The sequence below is a fragment of the Mauremys mutica genome, chromosome 2 (assembly GCF_020497125.1).
Source record: "Mauremys mutica isolate MM-2020 ecotype Southern chromosome 2, ASM2049712v1, whole genome shotgun sequence".
Taxonomy (NCBI): Eukaryota; Metazoa; Chordata; order Testudines; family Geoemydidae; genus Mauremys; species Mauremys mutica.
This window is the reverse complement of record NC_059073.1, coordinates 91,659,542-91,682,982: the sequence shown is the minus strand read 5'-3', so window position 1 is coordinate 91,682,982 and position 23,441 is coordinate 91,659,542. Positions and strand designations below refer to the sequence as shown.

General features: G+C 40.7%; 1 protein-coding gene across 1 annotated transcript in view; it reads left to right on the top strand.

Annotated features, from left to right (window-relative positions):
* The first annotated feature begins 340 nt into the window (after positions 1 to 340).
* The window catches only part of APCDD1 (APC down-regulated 1), a 37,366-nt gene continuing 14,265 nt past the window's right edge, over positions 341 to 23,441 (top strand). The window contains exons 1-3 of the mRNA XM_045007149.1: positions 341 to 823; positions 11,995 to 12,178; positions 15,491 to 16,022. Coding sequence (XP_044863084.1) covers positions 766 to 823; positions 11,995 to 12,178; positions 15,491 to 16,022 — 774 coding nt within the window. The 5' untranslated portion in view covers positions 341 to 765. The remainder of the gene's footprint in view (positions 824 to 11,994; positions 12,179 to 15,490; positions 16,023 to 23,441) is intronic.

Genomic DNA, 23,441 nt, shown 5'->3' with positions numbered 1-23,441 from the left:
CAGGGGCAGGGGGATCCCAGCTGAGCCGCACTCCCGCTCCTCTGCCACTGCCCCCCTAGTTCCTGGAGGGAGCTGTGTGCCCCCCTTGCCAGGATCCGGACGGCGGTGAGAGGGGGCTGGGAGGCAGGCGGGGCACACGCGGATCGCTGCACGGGAAGGGCCTGGGGGGCAGACTGGCGAGGTGCCCCCCCCCAGAGTGGGCGGGGTGAGGGGGCGGCCTCGCGCCCTCTGATCTCCTCCCGTGCCCGGGTGTCTGGTTTCCGGCAGCCCGGGGTCCCCGCGGCCTGGCCCCGCCCCGCCGCGGGAAGGGGGATATGAAGAGGAGCCGCCGCGGCTGCCGCTGCCGAGCGAGCAGACGAGCTGCCGGGGACGGAGCGGGGCGCACGGGAGCCAGCGGACGCCGGGCAGGGAGGCTCCCCCAGGCGTGACAGCCGGAGCGCGCCGCACCTCCCCGGCAGGGAGCAGCGATGGGACCCACCGGCCCCCCGTGAGCGCGGGCGGGCGGGGGCTTGGCGGAGAGGCGGGAGCGCTCCCCCGGCTGGAGGATCCGGCGGCACCTTCTGCCTGGGCTAGTGCCCCTGCCTGCGGCGCCCCCGGCTCGCCTCCTCCCGAGCCTCGCCTGCCTGCCAGGTCCGCGCTGAAGGGACCATTCGCCTGCCCCCCACCAGCCCCCGGGGCCGGATTCCTGGGAACTGGGGGGCGCCCGAGAAGACGAGGAAGGCGAGAGGAGGAGGAGGAGGAGGAGGCGGCGGTGGGGAGCTGGAAATGTCCCTTCCCTGTTGCAACCTGGTTAGATACCTGTTCCCAGCCCTGCTCCTGCATGGTGAGTGCCCGAGGGGCGATTCCCCCGGGGGGTTAATGGCTGTTACAAGACTATTAAAGGCTCCGTTGCCTTCTCCCAGGATGGCCGCAATGGGGGGCGGTGCAGCATTGTGCTGCTGGCGTCAATACAGGAGTTTAATACGGTGGCGTTTTCCAGGGAGGGGAGTTGTGTGATTCGTTTCCAAGATCAACTCTCAGAAGAGCTCTCTCCCTCCCCCACCCCCTGTAGGATTTCCAAACTATGTCCTGAGAGAGGTTTTTAAAAAACCCCAAACCTAAATTGTGGTCGGTCTCAAGAGCGTTCCAGAGCCTGTTGGGTGACTCTTGATGTGGCCAAAAATTGTAGGAGGTTCTGAAGGACCGAGCTAGGCTCATATGGGGAAAAGTTTCATGCATGTTTATGCCTGCCTTTCTTGGAAGTGGATAGTTGGGCCACATGATTAAGTTTTCTTGTTTGTTAGAGAGGAAGTACATTGATATATAAAGTCAAAGCATACAATGATTTCATTTACTTTGTTTAAACCCTCATTGCTAAGAATCTTATTAATAAAACATTTTGTCAAACTTCTACAAACAGGATGGCGTGGAAGGTGCCCCACCAGTTGCCTATGAAGTTCTTGTAATTTAAAATATATGTCTGTACCAGCTCTGGCACTGCATCCCATCTGGGGGCTCAATCCAATGCTGCTTTAAGAGGCTCTGAGTAAAATCCTACCCCTAATGAATTCAACTAGAGCTTTGCTATGGAGTTCAATAGGGCCAGGATTTCACCTGCAGCCTTTTCCTAAGAGCTGTTCTTTGGACTTGGGAGTAGTTATTGAGAAAGCTTGGATAACAGAATGTTAGTACTGGGTTTAGTGCACCTAAGAATTTGATTTAGAACATTACGGCTCTTTAGACCTGTTACTTTAAAATATGCAAACTTCTGCATTGACCCCGCCTAAACATATCACTGGAGTGTACGTCTTTGGAAACAGCATTGTGGTGGGAGTAGGGTTAATTTTAAATGATAAGTTAATTTTAAGATGGACCACTTAAATGGTCAAAGCTGGGTGCCTAAAGCCACATTTAGGCATCCAATTTTCAGAAGTGCTGAGCACCACAGTTTCAACTTTCTTAAAAGGTATTTGAGGGTGCTCAGCACCAGTGAAAATTAGGCTATTTAATTAGGTGCCTAAATACATATTTACAGGCCTCCCTTTATGCACCCATGTTTGAAAATTTTGGTGAGATATTCTTCTCAGAGTGTCTCAGCCTATTCAGTTACATCAGCATTTTGAGGACCGTACATAATACTGAAGTACTGTATTCTGCAGCATCCAGCCTTCTTCAATAAACTTCCTCAGGTCCTAAAATCTACTTTTAAAAGGAGGTGCCTCTTTCAAGTATACTAAAACTGGGCACTCCACAGGATCCAGCCTTAGAATAGGGGACCGGAGTCAGAACTTTAAAGCGCTTCTTAAAATTGTCTGTTTTGGAGTGGGTATTGTCTGTCTTTATGTTTGTACAGTTTTAAGCTAAACAGACAGATGGTGCTCAATAAATTTGTGTGTTTTGTTTTTATAGAGAGTGCATTTGCTCACCTCTCCTCCAAAACATATATAGACTATGTAAACAAGTCTAGTTGAGCCAGACCTGCCTGGACGCCAAGGTGTACCTTTAAAACTCTGTGATCTGTGAATCTAAAAGTCAAAATGGAAGGTTTGAAGTTAGAGAGTAAAGAGAGAAGTTTATAATTATAGGGTTGACTGCCAGCCTCATCTGCTTGGAATTACAGAGCAGTTTTAAACTTTGGCTGAAAGAGAAACAAATCAAGGCCAATGATCAGATCAAAATAACAGCTGCCAAAAGAAGACGAAACAGGAAAATCATATATTTTTTTTCCATCAAATGGGAAACCAATCAGGCCAATGACCAGATAAAAACAGCAGCTGCCAAAAGAAAACGAAACAGGAAAATCATCTATTTTTTTTCCATCCGCAGTTATGTATCACAGAACAAAATATACCTATCAAATACTGTTTAGAAAGAAATAACTTGAAAACTTGTTTGTGAACATATACATATCAGTAACATAGGGACTGAAGCAAAGATTTATTGTGGAAAACTATTGCCCCCTTGGGCTGAGATAGGAACAGTGGGATACAATGCCCAAAGATGTAGTTCAGCCTAATCTAGGTTTTGCCCATTCTAGGTTTGATTATAATCTCTAAACATTATAAATGTATTGCACTGCCCTGGGGCTTTTTCCAAAGGTCTTTTAGATCACATGGCTACCTCCCAGTCAACTGGATTGCGCTTGGAAATAAGAGAGAGAATTTTCCCCTTTTAATTCAAAGTGCTGTTAGTTTTACTTCCATTAAATTAACAATGTAAATGCAGTATAAGACTCAAGCTCATATTTTCATTGCAACATAACTCCTAATATTGTTGAGTTAACATTATGAAAAAATTGTACTCATTAGTCAAAATGGAACCTGTAAAATGTCAAAAGAGGTTTGCAGCTGGAAGTTGTCCATTATTAGTATTTCTTTGCTTTTATATGAAAAGCCACAAAAGTTTCAGATGTCAAATGCTGCAAACATTCAGCTCCAGAAAACCTGATTAATCAGAACTATAGTAAAGTGGATTCAAAACAAAATAGCTAATTCGTTTTGCAAATGACTAATTTATGTTACAAATGTGAGGAAATTACCATAGAGTGTTGCTGAATATGTGATTGTTATAGTAATGTATTAAACACTTTAAATAAAATAATTGGTTCCTTATACGATAACATCCTCCACTAAAATATTCAGTTTTAATAAGTTTATTCAGTCAGGACTGTTAGACTTTTCAAGGCAGAATTCATTGTTTATGCAAAACTAAATAAATTCATACAATTTCAGTGCTCCAATAGTGTCACTGAAATTGGTTGGATAGAAGTGTTTTATTTCCTTTCTTATAACCTTCATTGTATTTTAATGAATGAGGCAAAAAAATATGTCCTATACACATAGAGATGGGCAAGGCATGAGTTTGAGCTGTGAGATGTATGTTCCCCTTAGTAAAATAATTGAATTCAGTTAGGATTTAGGAGAGGACAAGTCAGAAAGGGAGTTCCCTCTGTTCAGTGCTTACTATATCAAGCATGGAAGTAGACGAAGAGAGAGAGATGAAAAATAAGCAGCATGGGCTGAATTCCACTTTCAGTTAAAACAAAATGTAAATCCGAAGTAACTCTGACTTTCAGTGGATTTATGATAACTTTACACTGGTGCAACAGAGCTGGATTTTGTGCTATGTATATATACATAGACTATTTTGAAATAGAATGATATTGTGTTGTCTGTAAACTGAAAAATAAAATCAATGAAAATGATGGAGAAAAAATTTTCAGGTATTCAAGACAAGATTAATACTTTGTTATTAATGCAACTTTTGTAGTTACATTTGTAGTGTGTGCTTCCTGTACATAGATTGCATGATTACTTTGGTATAGGATCCTGTCCTGCAGTATTTACTCAAATTCCAATAAGTTTAATGGTAGTTTTCCCTGAGTTTTTTTCCCTAATTTTTATGTAATATAGAACAGTGGTGCTGGAACAGTTTTTATAGTGGGGGTGCTGAGAGCCATTTAACCGAACTGTAAACCCTGTACTAGTAACTCCTCACTTAGTCGTCCCAGTTAATGTTGTTACATTGCTGACCAATTAGGGAACATGCTCATTTAAAGTTGTGCAATGCTCCCTTCTAATGTCGTTTGGCAGCTGCCTGCTTTGTCCACTGCTTGCAGGAAGAGCAGCCTGTTGGAGCTAGCTGGTGGGAGGGCTTGGAATCAGGGTGGACTGGCAGCTCCCCACTCCCCTAAGTTCCCTGTGCTGCAGCTGCCCAGCAGGCTAGCAAGTGCTGGCATTCAGCTGTCCCTCCCCCCACTGCCATGTGCTGCTCCTGCCCTCTGCCTTGGAGCTGCTCCCAGACTCCTGCTTGCTGTATGTGGGGGGGCTAATGTCAGGGTGTCCCCTCCCCCCACACCCCGCTTACCCCATTTCCATAGAGCAGGGGGGACACACGACAGGGTTCTGGTCTCAGCAGGCTGATCTAATTAACAAGGCAGTGTAATTAAGACTGGGGTCAGCTACTTAAAGGAGAAATGTGCATCTCTCTCTTTCACACACAGGTGTGTGTCTCTGTCTGCTGTGCTCTCTCCCCTCCCTCCATGCCTGCTGCCTTGTAGAGTGAGGCTACATTAATGAGTTAACCCTTCAGCCAATTGCTAGTTCATCATTTAGCAGTAAGGCATTCCCTGGAAAATATCCCACCCTCTGACACCTCCACCTCAACCAAGCTTCACAGTCATCATCACAGTGTACCAGTATTAAATTGTTTGTTTAAAACTTATACTTGTGTGTGTATATATAGTATATATGTGTGTGTGTCTTTTGTCTAGTGAAAAAATTTCCCTGGAACCTAACCCCCTCATTTACATTAAATCTTATGGGGAATTGGATTTGCTTAGCATCATTTCACTTAAAGTCGCATTTTTCAGGAACATAACTACAACGTTAAGTGAGGAGTTACTGTATATAAAGGCACCTGCTTCAAGCTAGGGGTGTGGCAGCACCCCTAGTTCCAGCACCTATGGTATAGAATAGATGTGTGTAGATGTCTGTGGTATAGAACATATGTTTGCTTGAAAAAGGGCAAAGTCACTCTACTTTATGTATTGTGTTGCATTTAGGGTCCAATTTTCCCTCCTGGAAGTCAACAGCTAAGCTCCCATTGACTGTAGTGGAGGCAGACTCAAACCCTTAATAGTTTACAGAAATACACACTTGAGATGCCACCGCTTTTTTCTTCATTCAGTGATGGTGGTCCATTCTAGTACAAAATTTAATTCAACATTACAGAGCTCGTTTTCTAAAACAGCTTAAAACACGTTATATGAAACAGCAGAATGTGGAAACGATTTTAACCCACAATTCTCCTCCTCTCTCATACACTGGTGGGAATTTATACTTGAGCCATTGGACTCAGGTTTGATTGCTATTTTTATTTTATTTTATTTTTTAAATGTACAGCGCCTATGACCCTTTTGGTAAATGGTGCTTAATAAGTGACATTAAAAGGCACTATCAAGGAATTTATCATGATATTTAATTTTTATACAGTATTTTATAACACCTTGAAAGCATAACCCTAAAAAGCTGTAAACTTTTCTCCTTACCAAATCCATTCATTCCTCCACAATGCATACCAACTTTGTTGTGAAGTGGCTCATGAGGAATACAGATCTGAGGATACTGATTCTGTTTTAAAGAAGAGAGCACAAACGCATCTACTTAAAAATTAAAGTCAAAGAATTTCAGTAGATTACCTGTGTGAAAAGTTATAGGGGCCTCAAGTTCTTGCTGTCACTATTCAATTGTTGACTGAAACCGGTGTTTTGGAAGAGTAAGCACTGAAGGCCTAACTCTCCCAGGTGCTGAGTGAACTGATTTCACTAGGTTTTGAAGTCATTCAGCCTCCCCCAAGAGATTCTCAGACTATTTCAGTACTGGGCATTGAGTAAGGACATCAGGATTTGTGCCATAAAATAACAGAAGATCTAATTCTGGGCCAGTCAGCCTCGACAGAGTTTCTAATTGTTACATCTTAAAATCCTTGTCTTGTATCTCTGTTCAGTAACTTCAACATTATAAACTGGGCATTTCCCTCCTTTAAACTACAGGTCTGTTTGCAGACGTATATCTAAACTACGTACACACACAAGAAAAGTAATAGGTACATATGAAACAAAAGCAAATCTTGTTATCTTTTACAGTTGTAAACTTCAACCTTCTCTGCCCCCAATCCTTTGTTTGTAATCCCTTGTTATGGTATCCCTAATTTATGTCCCAATCCTGTAAGGGCCCTTTGAAGTATAAAGAAATAATAGTGGAGGAAAACATGGTAAGTAAACACAGACACATTTGTTTGGCAATGGGATGTTATAGTCTCCATTGTAATTACACAAGTTTGCACTGCAATTAAAAAGCTGTCATAGAAGTTATCTAGCACTTTCCCACATCAAGAGATAGCTGTACTCTAATGTATATTGTGCAGGGCAATTGACTAGATAAGTAAAGCTAAATACTTAATCTAGTCAATTATTTTCTATTGTCTAAAAGATTTTTAGACAAGTTCCAACTTGAAAATAGTTTGTTGCAGAAATAAAATACTAGTATTAAGTGATTTCCCCCCAAGGATGTAATGCTCACAGATAATAGCACTTAGGGTGACCAGATGTCCTGATTTTATAGGGACAGTCCTGATTTTTGGGTCTTTTTCTTATATAGGCTCCTATTACCGCCCACCTCCATCCCGATTTTTCATATTTGCTGTCTGGTCACCCTAATAGCACTTGGGCTTTCCATATGAGGTTGTTTGTGTGAGAATGGGCTATAAAAGGAAGCTACACTGGATTTACACTGGTGTGAATGAAGAAACAGTTTAGCCCTATGTGTCTCAATTGATGTAAATTAGGAACTTCCCAGTTATCAGACATGCTAATCCAGATTTAGGTTTGAGTCTTGTTTGCTGTTCCGGTTTAACTCTCTAATTGGCCACATTTGAAATCTGAACATGCAGAACTTGAGAAATTCTGGGTCTCAATTTTGAAACTCCAAGTATTTGAAGCCAAAGTTTTGATAGAGCTCATTATAGAGATATTGGTCCAAACTTTGCTGTCAGTTACACTGGTTTAAATCCATAGCTATTTAACTGATTTTGGTGTAACAGAGCAGAATTTAATCTATGAATTCAGCTCTAGAACCTTTGAGTTTGAGCTAAATTCTAGTTATAGAATCCTAGGACTTGAAGGGACTCAAGAGGTCATCTAGTCCAGTCTCCTGTGCTCCTGGCTGGACTAAGTGTTATCTAGACCATCCCTGACAGGTGTTTCTCTAACCTGCTCTTTAAAAATCTCAATGATAAAAACCTCCATTCCACAACCTCCTTAGGCAATTTATTCCAGTGCTTAAACCGTCGTGACAGAAAGTTTTTCGTAATGTCCAACCTAAACCGTCCTTGAAGCAATGGGCTTAAATTGCAGCTTGTCCTATCTTCGGAGGTTAAGGAGAATAATTTTTCTCCCTCCTTCTTGTAACAACCTTTTCTATACTTGAAAACCATTACATGTCCCCTCTCAATCTTGTCTTCTCCAGACTAAACAAACCCAGTTTTTTCAATCTTCTCTCATAGGTCATGTTTTCTAGACCTTGAGTCATTTTTGTTGCTTTTCTCTGGACTTTCTCCAGTTTGTCCACATCTTTCCTGAAATGTGGCACCCAGAACTGGACACAACACTCCAGTTGAGGCCTAACCAGCGCTGAGTAGATCAGAAGAGTTACTACTTGTCTTGCTTACAACAATCCTGCTAATACATCCTAGAATGTTTGCTTTTTCTGTGACGGTATTACACTTTTGACTCCTATTTAGCTTGTGATCCACTATGACCCCCAGATCCCTTCCTGCAGTACTCCTTCCTAGGCACTCATTTCCAATTTTGTATGTGTGCAACTGATTGTTCCTTCCTAAGTGGAGTACTTTGCATTTGTCCTTATTGAATTTCATCCTATTTACTGCAGACCATTTCTCCAGTTTGTCCAGATCATTTTGAATTTTAATCCTATCCTCCAAAGCACTTGCAGCCCCTCCCAGCTTGGTATAATCTGCAAACTTTATAAATGTACTCTCTATGCCATTATCTAAATCATTGATAAAGATATTGAACAGAACCGAATCCAGAACTGATCCTTGCAGGACCCCACTTGATATCCCCTTCCAGCTTGACTGTGAACCACTGATTACTACTTTCTGGGAACAGTTTTCCAACCAGTTATGCACTCACTTTATAGTAGCTCCACCTAAGTTCTGTTTCCTTAATTTGTTTGAGATGGACATGTGAGACCATGTCAAAACCCTTACTAAAGTCAAGATACATCACATCTACCACTTCCCTATTTTTGTTGCAAATATATCTCATATTAACATGAATTCACTGAAAACTGAAATTGAATCTGTAATAATTGAAGACTTTCTGCAAAATTGCTGATAGAATACTTTTTCTTACCAGCCTTTGGACCTAATACTGTTATCCAACTGAATACACTGCCAACAGCTTAATACTTTAAAAATTCTTATTTTACTCTCAATTGATTGCTTAAGAACTTGAAAATAACTTCTATCCCTATTCTTGTTTTCCTTTCTTCATCTAGAAAACACTGGTTATTTTTTCTTTTGTATTTCTCATGGAGCTGCAATTATTATGGCTTTCTTATTTTACTTTTTGACGTACTATCTTGTTTAAGCACCAGTGTGATGAGTGATGCCATCTTTCGAATAGTGTTCATTAAATAACTGAAACTACAAAGCCAAAAGAAGTTTTTATGGCACTATTTTTGTGGGTCATATTTAAAGTGTGGATTTTGTTTGAAATCTCTCAAATATCTCAGGAATAGATAGGTAACTTTGTTTTTTGGTTTTTGGTTTTTTTTTTTTAAAAGAGACATATCAGATCCAGAAGATATTTCCTAATTTTATAATAAGTTTAAGGTAAGTCAAATCTTGAGTCTAAATTACTTACATGCCCCTTTCATTGTTTATCATTTCCTTAGCTATCTTGCCATAGACATGTGTATAGATTGTGAAACCCCCTTATTTGCCTCTGTTGTGGAAAGTAGTACATTTGGATCCCTTTCAATGAAAGCCAAAGCTCTAAGTATACAGCAATTATGTTTGGTCTCCAATGTTATTTAAAAGTGGTCTTTTAAATTAACTTCCACATTTTTCCATTTCACAAAAACACAGTTAACCGTGAGGCTGCCAACATCTTTCCATTTTATATAAACCAAAGGAATTCTATGAAGTTAATGGGACTACTCCCTGCTTAAAGCTGAACACATCCTTAAGTGCTTTGCCTAAAAAGGGTTTTAAAAGACTATTTTACATGTTGTACTGCAACATACCTTAATACACAAAAGTAATCCTAAAATCCAGTAGTCATGTGTTTTTTTCCCTTTTAAATTAGGAATAATTCAAAGTGAATAATTACTTGCCTATCCCAGTGTGCCATGCTGCAACTCTCTTCTTTTAAATCTCTCATGAAAATCCACTCTTTTCATTAAGCCTTTAAATACTAGGCCATGTTGCTGTGATCTAGCAGCAACATCTGAACAGATTTTTATGTGCTGTACAGCACCAAGGACAATGTCAAAGCTGAATAAATAAATGTATTTCATCAGCACATTTGCTCTTTATGCAATTTGAATCATGGATCCCTTTTTCCTTAATGAAAATGCACCAAGCTGATTTTTTTTCTTGTTTATTTAGAATGTGTCATTACCTTCAGAGTATCCTTAACAGCCTGGAGATTCTCACTGCAGAAGGTGGAGGAGAAGGAAAACATACTGCTGCAAAACTTCCCCATTTTTTAGAAAAGTATACAAGGAGATAAATGGTGCTCAAAGGGGGTCTTGTATCCTACCCATGTCCATACTCTTCTTTCAAGCCTCTGACAGCATCCTGGAATGGGAACAAACACTTGCATTATATCCAGGAAGGACAGATGTGTAAAGGCAGTGGCATGGTTGTTTACCAGGCCATTTACTGATGTGTCAAAGGCTGGGATGGAGAGCCAAAAGGGAACAATGTCTGACAAATGGTGTATCTGATCTTAAGGTGATATAAAGAGGGAAGTATGATCCCACATTGGGGTACTTATGTACAATAACACGTACAAAGATGCAGAAAGGTGCAGGCACTGAAACACTTATTCAGGATGTGGGAGGCTGTGCTCATTAAATATTGCACTGCCTCACCCCATAATACACACATGACAAGATACATCTAGTGGGCAAGATAAGGGTCCAGTAGGTGGCTTTTATTCCCACCACATAACTTAGAGGCAACAAAACATCCTAGTAGTGTGACTACATTTATACTACACTGTTATATTATTGTATGTGTGTGTTTTCCACATCTATTCCTCGCTCTCTGGAGCTTCCATTGTGTTCCTGTGCCTGTGCTCATTAGATGAGATGATTGGAGCAGTGAGATTTGTAACTTGTCCATATGCAGAACCAATAGATGACTGTGTTTTGACCCAGTATGGGAAAGTTAAGGTATAAAATGCTAACAACCCAATGCTGAGCAATTTATTATAAATTCAATAGACAAATTGCAAGTGCTGCTGAATTATTAATTACATATTTCCTATCTTCACACAGTTGTTTTCAACTGTGGTTCATCTGCATAGCTGTTAAACCGGTAATGGGTAGTTATTTTAATAAAACAGTGGCTGTCTTCTAATCAGTAGTCTAAGATTCGTATTTGTTCACTTGTTAATCCTAATGTGCTTTATTCTTGATCCATATTTTCCTACACCTTATATAGCATGCAGCCTAAAGGAGTGCAAGAAGCATTCTTTCTTACACTACATACTCATTTTGTTTGATTAATTTTGTGTAGCAAGATTGCTGGTGAGTTTCCTATGTATGCATTACTAGAAACCAAAATTACTGAGCGCTAGAGATAAAATTAGCTTTTGAAATTCCTTTTTCCCTGAAAATAAAAATAGCAGAATCCGCCTTTAATTGACCACCTCAATCATCACAGAGGCTTCCTGTGTACAGAGGCTGTCCTTTGAATATCTGTTTTCCTTTGACTTTAAAAGGTGGCCTTTATTTGCAAGTTTATTATAGAAGCATTCAAATTAGAGGTGGGCCCAAGCCACAAAGATCACATCCGGATCTGGATCCAGCTTTCCCACAGTTACAGAGATGCTTGGGTCCAGGTTTTGGGGTTGTCCTCTTACTGACAGACTTAAGAACCAGTTGTGAAGTTCAAATCCAGATCCACACTTCAAAGGTATTTGAATTCAGAGTTTTGGTTCTGATCCTGTTCTCATTTTACAACATTTGTGAAATCTAGTCAGAAGATTTGTAATTTGTTGGCAGAAAGGGACATTTCCCAATAGAAGAAGAATTTTTTTTTTCCTTCACATGGAACAAGTAATATAATCAATTCTTTCCCTAAGCACATAATATTGCCAAGTGAGTGATGTGTTAGCACTGCTAGATAAACAGTAAAGCAGGTTGAGTATCAGTCATCCTTGCCAGAATCCCCTGGTTAACTTACACTTTTATTTCCCAGGGCTGGGAGAGGGTTCTGCCCTTCTTCATCCAGACAGCAGATCCCACCCTCGATCTTTAGAGAAGAGTGCATGGAGGGCTTTTAAGGAATCACAGTGTCATCATATGCTGAAACATCTTCACAATGGAGCCCGAATCACTGTGCAAATGCCTCCCACCATTGAAGGGCATTGGGTCTCTACTGGGTAAGGATAACAAAAAAAGATGCTTGAGTGACCTGGAGGGAAAATTATCTACAAATGTAAAAGCATTTTTCATAGATACTTAGAATGACAGATATTTTAGTTGTACAACAGAATAGCTTGCTGTAAAGCTACCTTGTTATACACCACTTTGCAGTCTGCATTTTAAACAGTAAGGAATGCAATATTTTTAAAACTTTCTTTGATTTAGAAAGAACAAAATATTGTTAAAACCTGCTTATGAATATTGCACTGTATTACAAGACTTCTAATGAATGGATCCTTGGTTTTTAAGAGCTTTTGCATGAACAAATTTCATTTAGCAAATTAAATTAAGAAATTTAGTTTCATCAGCCCAAGCATGTCCAAATGCTTATCTGTACATCATGATGACATTCAGAGTAAGATTTCATTTCCAGTGTCTCAGCTGTAATATTCATCAACCTATTTTAAACGATTTTCTTAGGTTGTTTTGGGGGTTTTAAGATGTTTATGGGGCCCGATCCTGTAATCCTTACTTAGACAAAGCTACAACAGAACTCAGTGAAAGTGGTTCCTGAGTAAGGACTGCTGGATTTGGACTGTAATTATTCCTGAAAATTCCTATAGATTTCAGTGGGAGTTCTGCATGTGGAGCAATTGCAGGATAAAGATAGAATCTTTTCTGACTATCCTAAGCAGATAAGCCACAAAGGGTTCAAACAGACAAGCTGCAAACTTTGCTTCTATTACTATTGTTACTTTTTCAGTTACTGTACCTTATATTCACTGTTTTATAACAAACCCAAAGCTACAGCAAGTTCACAGTAGCTAATACATTTTCTTAATGGAAAAGTTATGTGACCTCTAGTCTAATAAGTCAGTAAATTATTTTGTTAATGAAACCCTTTTTTGGAGGGATTTAATGCTCTCCTGTGAAATGTGTAGCAAGAGTTCCTTAATAGTTTTTTGCCTACACTTTCTTATTAGTAGAGTGGAACCACTTAAATGACTGATCAAAGAATACATTTCCACACACATGTATAGATATATACCAAAAAAGTGAGGTCCTCATCCAAAGCCCATTAAAGGCAATGGGATTTTTTCCATTTATTTCAGTAGACTTTAGACTAGGCTCTGTAAGCCTAAAACTATTATCTTATAAGAGGAGAAACACCTCTATTTAGGTTACCTAGCACTTTTCAGGGGTCTTGTATGTGATCATGTAACAGAAGCCTGTATCATAACATGTACGCACAAGGGTGACAAATCAAGGTTTGCATGGGCAACCTAAATTCTGGTACTTACTAATTTTCAGCTGCTTGACTTTGAAACCTAAACAACATTCTTCTAATGTAGTTTTTTCTCTATATGATCATAGCAATATGTCTGTGTAAAGAATAAGTTCTCAACACACTAAATGAAAAATTGAAAATTGACCTGAAAAGTATAACCTTCTGAGCTTATAATTCTTATCAAATTTACTATTTTTGAAAAGTATTTATTTTAAGCAGCCTGGATGACACTCAAGGGAGAGATTTTTTTCAAAGGCACAAAGGAGAGTTTGACTTTCAATGTGAGCTGGGAACCTAGCCCCCTTTGTACCTTTGAAAATCTTCCCCAAGATTAACAACCTAGCCTCTCTCACCTCTAGGTCACGCATTCAGGTGGGGGGGAAGGGGGGAGAGAGAGAGAGAGAGTGTAAAATTTACATTAAGTGTTTAGGACGTTTGCACGGGTGCTACCAATACTGTACCTGTTCTGTGGTCAGTTAAGGTGCTTCATATTTCAGTGTTCTTGTCCTTTCTCTAAATTCACTATTTTTTTTAAAAAAGGAAATATTTATTTTGCAGCCACTTCCTATGAGGAAGAACTGCTGTTCATATTTTAGATTTTGTCTCAAGAGTGTTATGAAAAGGTTAAACATTCAAACCAGTATGGTCAAAATTAAGCTTCAGATTTAAAAATCATGTAACCCTAGAAAGAAAATATAGTTGATAAAATGACAGATTGGGGTAAATTTTTCCTAGGAGCAACTACACTTTTTTTTCCTTCCAGTTTAAAGCAGTGTTAGCTAGAGAAAGAACATAAGAACTTATTATTCTAATTGTGCAAGTGATAAAAGAGGAGGAAGAGGAAGGGCTGCCCAGAGATTAATGTAGGAAACTGGGACTTGGGAAAACCCAAGTTCAGTTCCCTCCTCAGTCAGACTTTCTTTGTTACTTTGGGCAATGCATTTAATTGCCTCTGTGCTTGAGGTCTCCAGCTGTAAAATGAAGGTGATAGTCCTTCCTTACCTCATGGGTAGGGCCCTACCAAATTCACAGTCCATTTTGATCAATTTCATGGTCATAGGATTTTTAAAATAATAAATTTCATTATTTCAGCTATTTAAATCTGCAATTTCATGCTGTTGTAATTGTAGGGGTCCTAACCCAGAAAGGAGTTTGGGGGGGTTGGGATCGCAAGGTTATTGTAGGGGGTGTTGCAATACTGCTACACTTACTTCTGCGCTGCTGCTGACAGCAACGCTGCCTTCAGAGCTGGAGAGCAGCAGCAACTGGCTGGGAGCCCAGCTCTAAAGGCAGAGCCACCACCAGCAGCAGCGCAGAAGTAAGGATGGCATGGTATAGTATTGCCTCCCTTACTTCTGTGCTGCTGCCTGCAGAGTTGGGCCATCATTCAACAGCTGATACTCTCTGGGCACCCAACTCTTAAGGCAGCAGCGTAGAAATAAGGGTGGCATGGTATGGTATTGGAGGGGGGGGCACTTCCTTCAGAGCTGGGCATCTGGTCAACAGCTGCCACTCCCTGGCCACCGAGCTCTGAAGGCAGCACAGAAATAAGGGTGGCAATACTGCAATCCCTATAAAATAACCTTGTGGAAACCCCCACACACACACACACACACACACAACTCCCTTTTGGGTCAGGACCCCCAATGTGAGAAATTCTGGTCTTCCCCATGAAATCTGTATAGTATAGGGTAAAAGCACACAAAAGACCAGATTTCACAGGGGAAGACCAGATTTCATGGTCCATGACACGTTTTTCATGGCTGTGAATTTGGTAGGGTCCTACTCATGGGGGCATTGTGAGGATAAATACATTAAAGACTTGTGAGGAGCTCAGATACTACAGTCATGGTGGCTATGTAGGTACCGCAGGTAGTTGAGTGGTATAAAAAGATAATGCATTTGAAACGTTTCTACAGTACTAATGCAGTACTAATACTAGTGCAAACTAGAAGAATTTGACCATCTTATTAATTGTACCATGATAGTGTAGTATCTCTCTCTCAAAGTTTTGTTTTATATCATTTTCAATCCTCTACAGCTGTGAAGTTAGATCAGGCCCAGAGTTTATCACAAGATCCTATAGATTCTACAACAACAACACATTCAAGGCCTACCAGTTTTATTACGGTGGTAATCGCTGCACAAACCCTACCTACACCTTAGTTATCCGTGGTAAAATTCGTCTTCGTCAAGCATCCTGGATCATCCGAGGGGGAACTGAAGCCGATTACCAGTTACATAACATTCAGATCATCTGCCACAGTGAAGCAGTAGCCGAAAAACTAAGTGAGTTGGTGAACCGTACATGTCCTGGATTTGTACCAGACAACAATCCCTGGGAGCAGGATGTGAGCTACAATTTGTGGAGAGAAGAGAATGGCTGTGAATGCACCAGAGCTCTTAATTTTGCCATGCATGAACTTCAACTGATCCGAGTAGAGAAGCAGTATCTACATCATAATTTAGATCACCTAGTGGAGGAGCTATTTCTCGGAGACATCCACACTGATGCTACTCAGAGGATGTACTATCGGCCTTCTAGTTACCAGCCTCCTCTTCAAAATGCGAAGGTACATTCACTTTTATTTTTTTGACAAAAGAAGCAAACGAAATTCAGGATCTTTTCTGAACTAAGTTTTATTATAATCTAAAATCCCACTGTTGTTCTAGAGTCAGAGATGGATTGCAGGGTTACGGACAATGCAATTCAATCAATTTTTAAGTGATAATTCATGGGAGTAGTATCCCATTTGTGGATTATGAAATTACATTATAAATTTGGGTCAATAGGAAGATGGGCTGCTTGAGCAGGAAGACAGCGCCACTCTGTGTTGCAACAGATTACCAGAATGGGGAGATGGACAAAGACTGAAAGTAAGCATCAAAAAGGAGAGAAGATTCAAGGTTCGAGGCAGAAATTGGCAGAGAGAAGGAGGAGGTAGTAGCAGAGGGTGGAAGGTGGTGAAAAGGCAGCAGTAGTGAAGAGGGAGATAAAATTGTGTGAGCATATGGAAGTCCACCAGCCAAGAAAGAGGGAATTGGAGGGCAAGTATATAAGAGGGCCAGCATGAAGGAGGAAGCAATTGGTAGACTGTGCAGGTCATGGATCTAGACTCAGATGCATACATTATTTGAAATGAAAAACAGGGACATTTTGAATCTGAGGCTATAAATTCCATTTTAGGATTCCGTTTTCAGTCTGCCCTCAGCTTCAGTGTGAGCTGATCAAACCATAGCGAGTTTAAAAAAAAAAAAATCAGAGGGTAGTGTGCAGTGGTGTACAGACAGACCCACTGCAAATGTACATTTTTTCTGATGACATATCTCAAAGAAATATAGCAACTGGAACCATAGGCGCTGAGTTTCTTCTTTGCCCTGTAGGTGCTCCACCTCGTCCCTGCTCTGTCCCCTGCTCGCTGCTCTCCACCCTCCCCTAACTTCTCCCCCAGCCTTTAATCAGCTGCTTGGTGATGCCCTGATCAGCTAATCGGGGTGCTGCCAAACAGCTGTGGCTGGTGGATGCTGAGCTCCCACAGAGTCAGCACCTACGATTGGAACCACTTCAGTTTCCGTTAATAACTTCCACACACAGACTGGTTTTTGGATCATTTCCAGTTAATGGGTTGTCACAATTTTTAACTTTTCAGTATAACTGTTACAAAAATGGACCACAACATGCTGAGTGTGAAAGGAGACACAGCCAGGGAAGAGAGCAATTTGGGGAGAGTGGGTTTGGGTTCTCAATCATTCACAACCTTTCCACCTCTCCAGAGTTGCTTCTGTCCTCTCCCTCACTGGAATTCCAACAGTATGACATCTCTAGATTGTCGTCTTATCAGCTAACCTCAAGTGGGCCTGGAACAACTTTTCATTTACTTTTTAAATCCTATATCTTCCCAAAATAGACAGATTCTAGCCGGAGCAGACATACACACACCCATAATCAAAACACCTGAGTTCAGAACAATTTTAATTTTTCTATTTCATTTGCTTAACTAAAATAAATAACATTCTATTTTAGACTTGTTTTCTCTTTACTTCTTTTGGAGTGAGGGTCTTTGTTTAAAATTATTCTTTGAAAGGGATCCTTAAGTACAAAAGTACACTGATGAATGTTGTAGCTAAACTAGCAAATTTTGTAGGTGTTTTTCAGAACAGTTGGAATGGAGACAAAGCTCTGATTTCAGTACAACCAGCTAAGACTCTGGGACAGTCCCATCTAGGGTGACCAGACAGCAATTGTGAAAAATCGGGATGGGGATGGGGAGTAATAGGAGTGTATTTAAGAAAAAGACCCAAAAATCTGGATTGTCCCTATAAAATCGGGACATCTGGTCACCCTAGTCCCATCAAACCTGGTTATCCTGATATTGGCGGTTAAATGACATTGTAAAATTGTCTGCACTTCATTTTAGAGAACTTTAATAGAGGCTCAATGTTAGAATGGTTGGCTTTACTGCTCAGCTGGCTATACAGAAAGTTCTACTGTCATCTCTGGTCACCGTTCAGCTGCCTGGCCTCTGTTGCAATGGCATTGCTAGACTGCTTACCTGTAAAATGCAATGCTGTAGGTAAAAAGAACAAATCTTGCAAAACAAGTCTGTCCCTTAAATCCATCTTCCTGCCATGTGAAGTCTGACTATTAACATATCATCAGCACAAGCTGGGTCTAGTAAAGTTTTGCTGAAAACAATATTTATACACTGTTCCACATATCATTGTATAAAATGTAAGCTGAAGAAATATAATGGATAAGCTAGAAGACTTTATAGATATCCCAAAATATTTAAAGCAGGGTAACTAATTTCAGGCCATACTGGAAACTTGCCAGGAGCCCAGAAACCACACCCAATATTGAGAATAGCTAGAAGAATGTAACCCCCATCATCGTCACTCCCAGGGTTTGTCTCAGAGACCACAATGCAAAATGCACTATTTTGCTATGAGTGGGTCGTGCCTACATATTGTAGACCAGGACAAACATAAGCCTTTTTTGTAGAATCTGACAATTTTCATCTGGGCTAGGGACCAGCTTGTGGCAGGAAAGGGGTAGTCAATCTGTCTCATCCTGTATAAGAAGTTTATATACTTTGATGGGTCAAATTCTGCCTTCAGAGACATGTGCACAACTCCCATTGAAATCAGTGAGAGTCTACTGTATGGATTCCAGTCCGATTTTGGTCCTATATGTTTACCAGAACTGGTGGAAGAAAAAAAATAACTTGAAAGATCAATATTCAGGGAGTTCAGTGCATCCAAACATAAGCTTATCTGTCAGCATCTAGGCGGAGTCCAAGTCAGGGGTGAGCAAACTTTTTGGCCCAAAGGCCACATCTGGGTGGGGAAATCGCATGGAGGGCCATGAATGTAGGGCTGAGGCAGGGGGTTGGGGTGTGAGGGAGTGCAGTGTGCCGGAAGGGGCTCAGGGCAAGAAGTTGGGGTGCAGAAGTGGTGCAGGATGTACAAGGGGGCTCAGGGCAGGGGGTTGGGGTACAGGAGGGTGTGAGGTGAGGCAGGGGGCTCAGGGCAGGGGGTTGGGGTACAGGAAGGGTGCGGCAGAGGGTTGGGGTGCAGGCTCAGGCCTGGAGTGGCTCTGGGGTGGCAGTGGCATGCAGCAGGGCTAAAACAGGCCCTGTGCCACTCCTGGAAGCAGCCGGCACCATGTCCCTGTGGCCCCTGGGGGAGGGATAGAGGGCTCTGCACACTGCCCTTGCCTGCGGGTACCTTCTCCGAAGCTCCCATTGGCCGCGGTTCCCCATTCCCGGCCAATAGGAGCTGCGGGGCGCAGTGCCTGAAGGCAAGGGCAGCACACACAACCCTCTGCCCCACCCCCACCCGCAGGGGCCACAGGGACATGGTGCCAGCCGCTTCTGGAAGTGGCAGTGGGCCCGCAGTGCCACGGGGGGGAGGCAATCCCGTGGGCCAGATCCAAAGCCCTGATGGGCCGGATCCAGCCCACGGGCTGTAGTTTGCCCACCCCTGGTCCAAGTCCTAAGGCTGAATTAATGACATTGGAACATCATTCACATAAGTATCATTGACAACCGAGAACGACATTACTACATGGGGGCAAGCTAATTCAGAGTATTCTCAAGGTACCCAAAAGTGCAGACAGATGCAAGTACTGAGTAATAAAAAACAAAAACAGTGTAGTTTAGTGGATAGAGTCAGGAGATCTCACTTTATTCTCTGTTCTGACACTGGACCGAAGTCACTTCAGTTCTGCTTCTCCTCCATCATGTGTCTCCACTGTTGGTTTGTTTGGACTGAAAGCTTTTCAGGGTAGGACCTGTCTCCCACTATGTGCCTGTACAGTGCCTAGCCCAGTGAGGTCCCAATCTTAGTTGGAACCAGTAAGTGTAACTGTAACAAAACAATGAATAGGACCTATACAGCTCCTGAATATGCAAAAACAGATTCTGTAGATACTCTTAGTTTTGTGTATCTTGTTCAGATTCTTGTGACTTTTTTTAATGGGAAATTTGGGCATTGAGACAAGACTTTCATTATGATAGTAGGGGAAAAGTGTATATTGGCATTAGCCACCATAAAAGGCTGCTGGGTTTTGATGTGTATCTACCCATGAAGTCTTCTGTACCAGCAGGCTGTTAACCTGGCTCTGGGCTGCAGTGTTTTTTGAATGTAGGAAGAATGGTAACAGAAGATGCTGGTTTTTGTTTTTGGGTTTTTTTTTGTTTGTTTGTTTTAAAAGACCACACAAACATACCACTGAAAGGTTATAAGCCTTCTTCTTTGAACTCCTTTCCTTTCTAATTGCTGGTCCACAGGGACCCAGCTGAAAATGAGTTTAAATGCTAAATTGAGTTTAAAACCACTAGTCACAGACTCCCCTGGAAACTGGACACCTTAAATAAATAGAAACATTAAATCAACTTGTTTTTTTAAGCTTTCTACAGTCATGCAGCAACACTAAGGAGATGAGGAAATAGCCATTGAACTGAATCAGGTGTGTTGTGTGGAATCTTTCATGTATGGCTTGTTTCATTTCTTTCTTTTTTTTAAATATATAAAGACTTGGCTAAAATTAGTTTTTAAGAAGATTCACTGTATGAATTAAAATTATAATTAGGCCTCCATAAAGATGATAGCTCCACCCAGCTCATAAATTTACATAGCCACCACATTCATTACTTGTGCAGTTGAAGCAAATGGTAATTAAAAGCAAATGGCTCCTGGATCAGTTAGAAATGCTAAAGCTGCATGATCAGACTTTAAACAAATAGAGTTGGGCCTTTTCCAAATTCCTGCAGTGATTTAGCCACAGGATGGTAAATCAAAGGGGCTGTCCAAAAACCAGACAGCTTTAAGCCAAGCTACTAATCTAAGTAAATTCACAAATGCCCATATCTTAACTCAAGTGTACATATGAAATTGGGGAGCTTTAAAAATGGTTTTAATTTGTAATCTCTTAAGGCCTTACAAATGCTCTTATCTAAGAGCATATCCTACACAAATTCTTCCTTTAAAATATTGTACATACAAGTTTCTGAGTTGAACTTATCAATGATGAGTCAATATGCTGACAGAACTGATGATAATCAATTCAGATCTGATTTTGAAAGTTGCTGAGAATCTTCAGCTTTTGTTGAAGTCATTGGGAGTTCAGAAAGGTGCCTTGCACCTTGCAAATTCAGCCTTTTAAATAATAACTGAGAACTGAGAGAGACAAGGTTGGAGCGACCTTACTGGAGTAATGGTAGCAATATGTTGTGCTGTGTTATACGGAAATCTAAGGTCAAGAGTGACTTCAGGGATTCTTTCTCATTAGCCATAGAAATTACATGGTTTGCAGAGGTGATGTGAGATATAAGGCTCCTAATGGTCTGAGAAATCAAGAACGGGTGTGGAGCTCAACCTGCTCTTAGTGAAAGAATAAGAGCTCTATTTAGAAAAGAGGCATATGTACTAAAAATGGAGGTAATATGCATGGAAATTGTACTGGCACCCAGCTTGCACATATAATTAGCACTAAAATATTGTTTACTGAATACATTGAACTCCAGGTGCCTCTTTCTCTTTATTCTGTCAGGCTACAAAGATCAGAGTGAGGACTACGTTAACAGGTTATTCTACAGACATCCTGGTAGCTATTAGCATGTTAGGATGGAATTGTTTGTAATGTCATCAGAACTGAAAAATGTTTGAATACCCTTATTTACCACTTTTTTGTGTGTGCTCAGATATTTGAGACATTCAGTTTTAATGAGAAACATTCCCCTTCAAAACCACATACTAAGTGTCTTTCTTCTCTCTTGCAATTTTTTTTGGCGGGGTGCGGGGGGGCTGATTTTCAGAAGTGCTTAGCACTTGCAAGTACCACTGACTGTGGGTGGAGTTCTGGGTACTCAGAGATCTGGAAAATCAGGTTTTAATTGAGCATCCAAAACCAGAGGTATCCCAAATTAGTGGACACATTTGAAAATTTGGTCCTTAATCTCTGAGTTTCCTCATCTGTAAAATGAAACTACTACTTATTTGCCTAGTACCCAGGATAATTTCAAGGATAAATTAATAAACTTCTATAAAGTGTGTTAAATACCTCAGATAGAAGGTGATATGTGTAATTACCTCAGCCAAGAAATATAATTGTCTGAGGACAGTATTTTTTTGATTGGCCAAACCATAAATACTGCTACTAAAACAAGCAAAAGTCTATTCTAGATGCGGTGGGAAATGGAGGGGTTTCACATCTTTGTCTTTGCATAAGACAGTTGCTTAAAGAAATAGGGTGGGGGAAAGGAGAAAGCAGAAGAGAACTTTTTTTTTAAAGAACCCAATGATTTCAAGACAATTATGAATAATAGGATGTATGGTATTATCTTTAGAAATAAATTAACCAATCATTTAGCTGAGGCTTGTTTTCCTATTACAGATCTACTGGGTATAATGTAGCAAAGGATGTGCTACTTTTAAAAGTTCTTCTTACTTTTAAAGTAACATGCTGTACTTACTCTTCTTAGAAAAGCCAATGTTAAAGAATGCCTAAGGTGAAATATGACTTTTGCTCTTGTATAAACCTTGAAGATTTTAAATATGTGCTTTATTTTGTCTTTGTGGATTTAATTATTAATTCTGTTTTACAATTGTAAAAGCATAACTAACATTTTAAGGCAGATTTATTCTTGCAGTTGTTCATGCGCAGAGTCTTCAAGTTCAATCAATCACTTGCATCACTTTTTCCGGGACCTTGTTTGTTGCTTCTGCTTCCCAAAATATATATGGTTTGTTGCTTCTGAAAATGTATGATTTGTCACTGTAAATTAGCATCAATGTAGCTGGATAGATGACAGATGCAGGCATGTTCCTCTGGGGAAAAAGCTGTTTGGGTCTCATTTCATCTTTTGTTGTAGATGGTGGGATTTAAATTCAGGAAGAACAACAATTTAAAACTTTCATACTTTATTTTGATTTTATGTGGGGTTGTGAAATTCAGTTGAAATAATTTATATCAGACAATGGTGCAATTATAGCACCTTCAGCTTCCTTCCCTGCCTTTCCGCTCCTGGGAGCATTTGACACATACAATGCTCTAAAATTTGTGGTATTCATATGTGGACAAATTTCACTGCTTCCCACCCTCCTGCCTGCTCTGAATTCCCCAAAAAAACCTGGCAATGTTGCAGCAGGACTACAGATTTTTTTTTCCAAACACTAAAACATTTTCCATTTGTTTCAAGACTTTTAATTAAGTTTTAAATCTTCTGTTATCCTTATGAGTAAGTTCATCTCATTTGGCAGCCTGAGTTACAACTGCATCAATCGTACTTCTCAATGACCAGCAATCAGCCTTCTATGTTGGCCACATATAAGGTCATGGCAGCCCTCCAAGTTACCACTTTTGTGGTGGAATTAATTAAAGGGTTGTCTTGGTCTGGAATTATCTTTGAGGGTGGAGGAGTGGAGTGAGAAATTGTACTGAGTATCCATGAAAGTGACAAGGTGGGTGAGGTAAGCTTTCTCTCACCCAC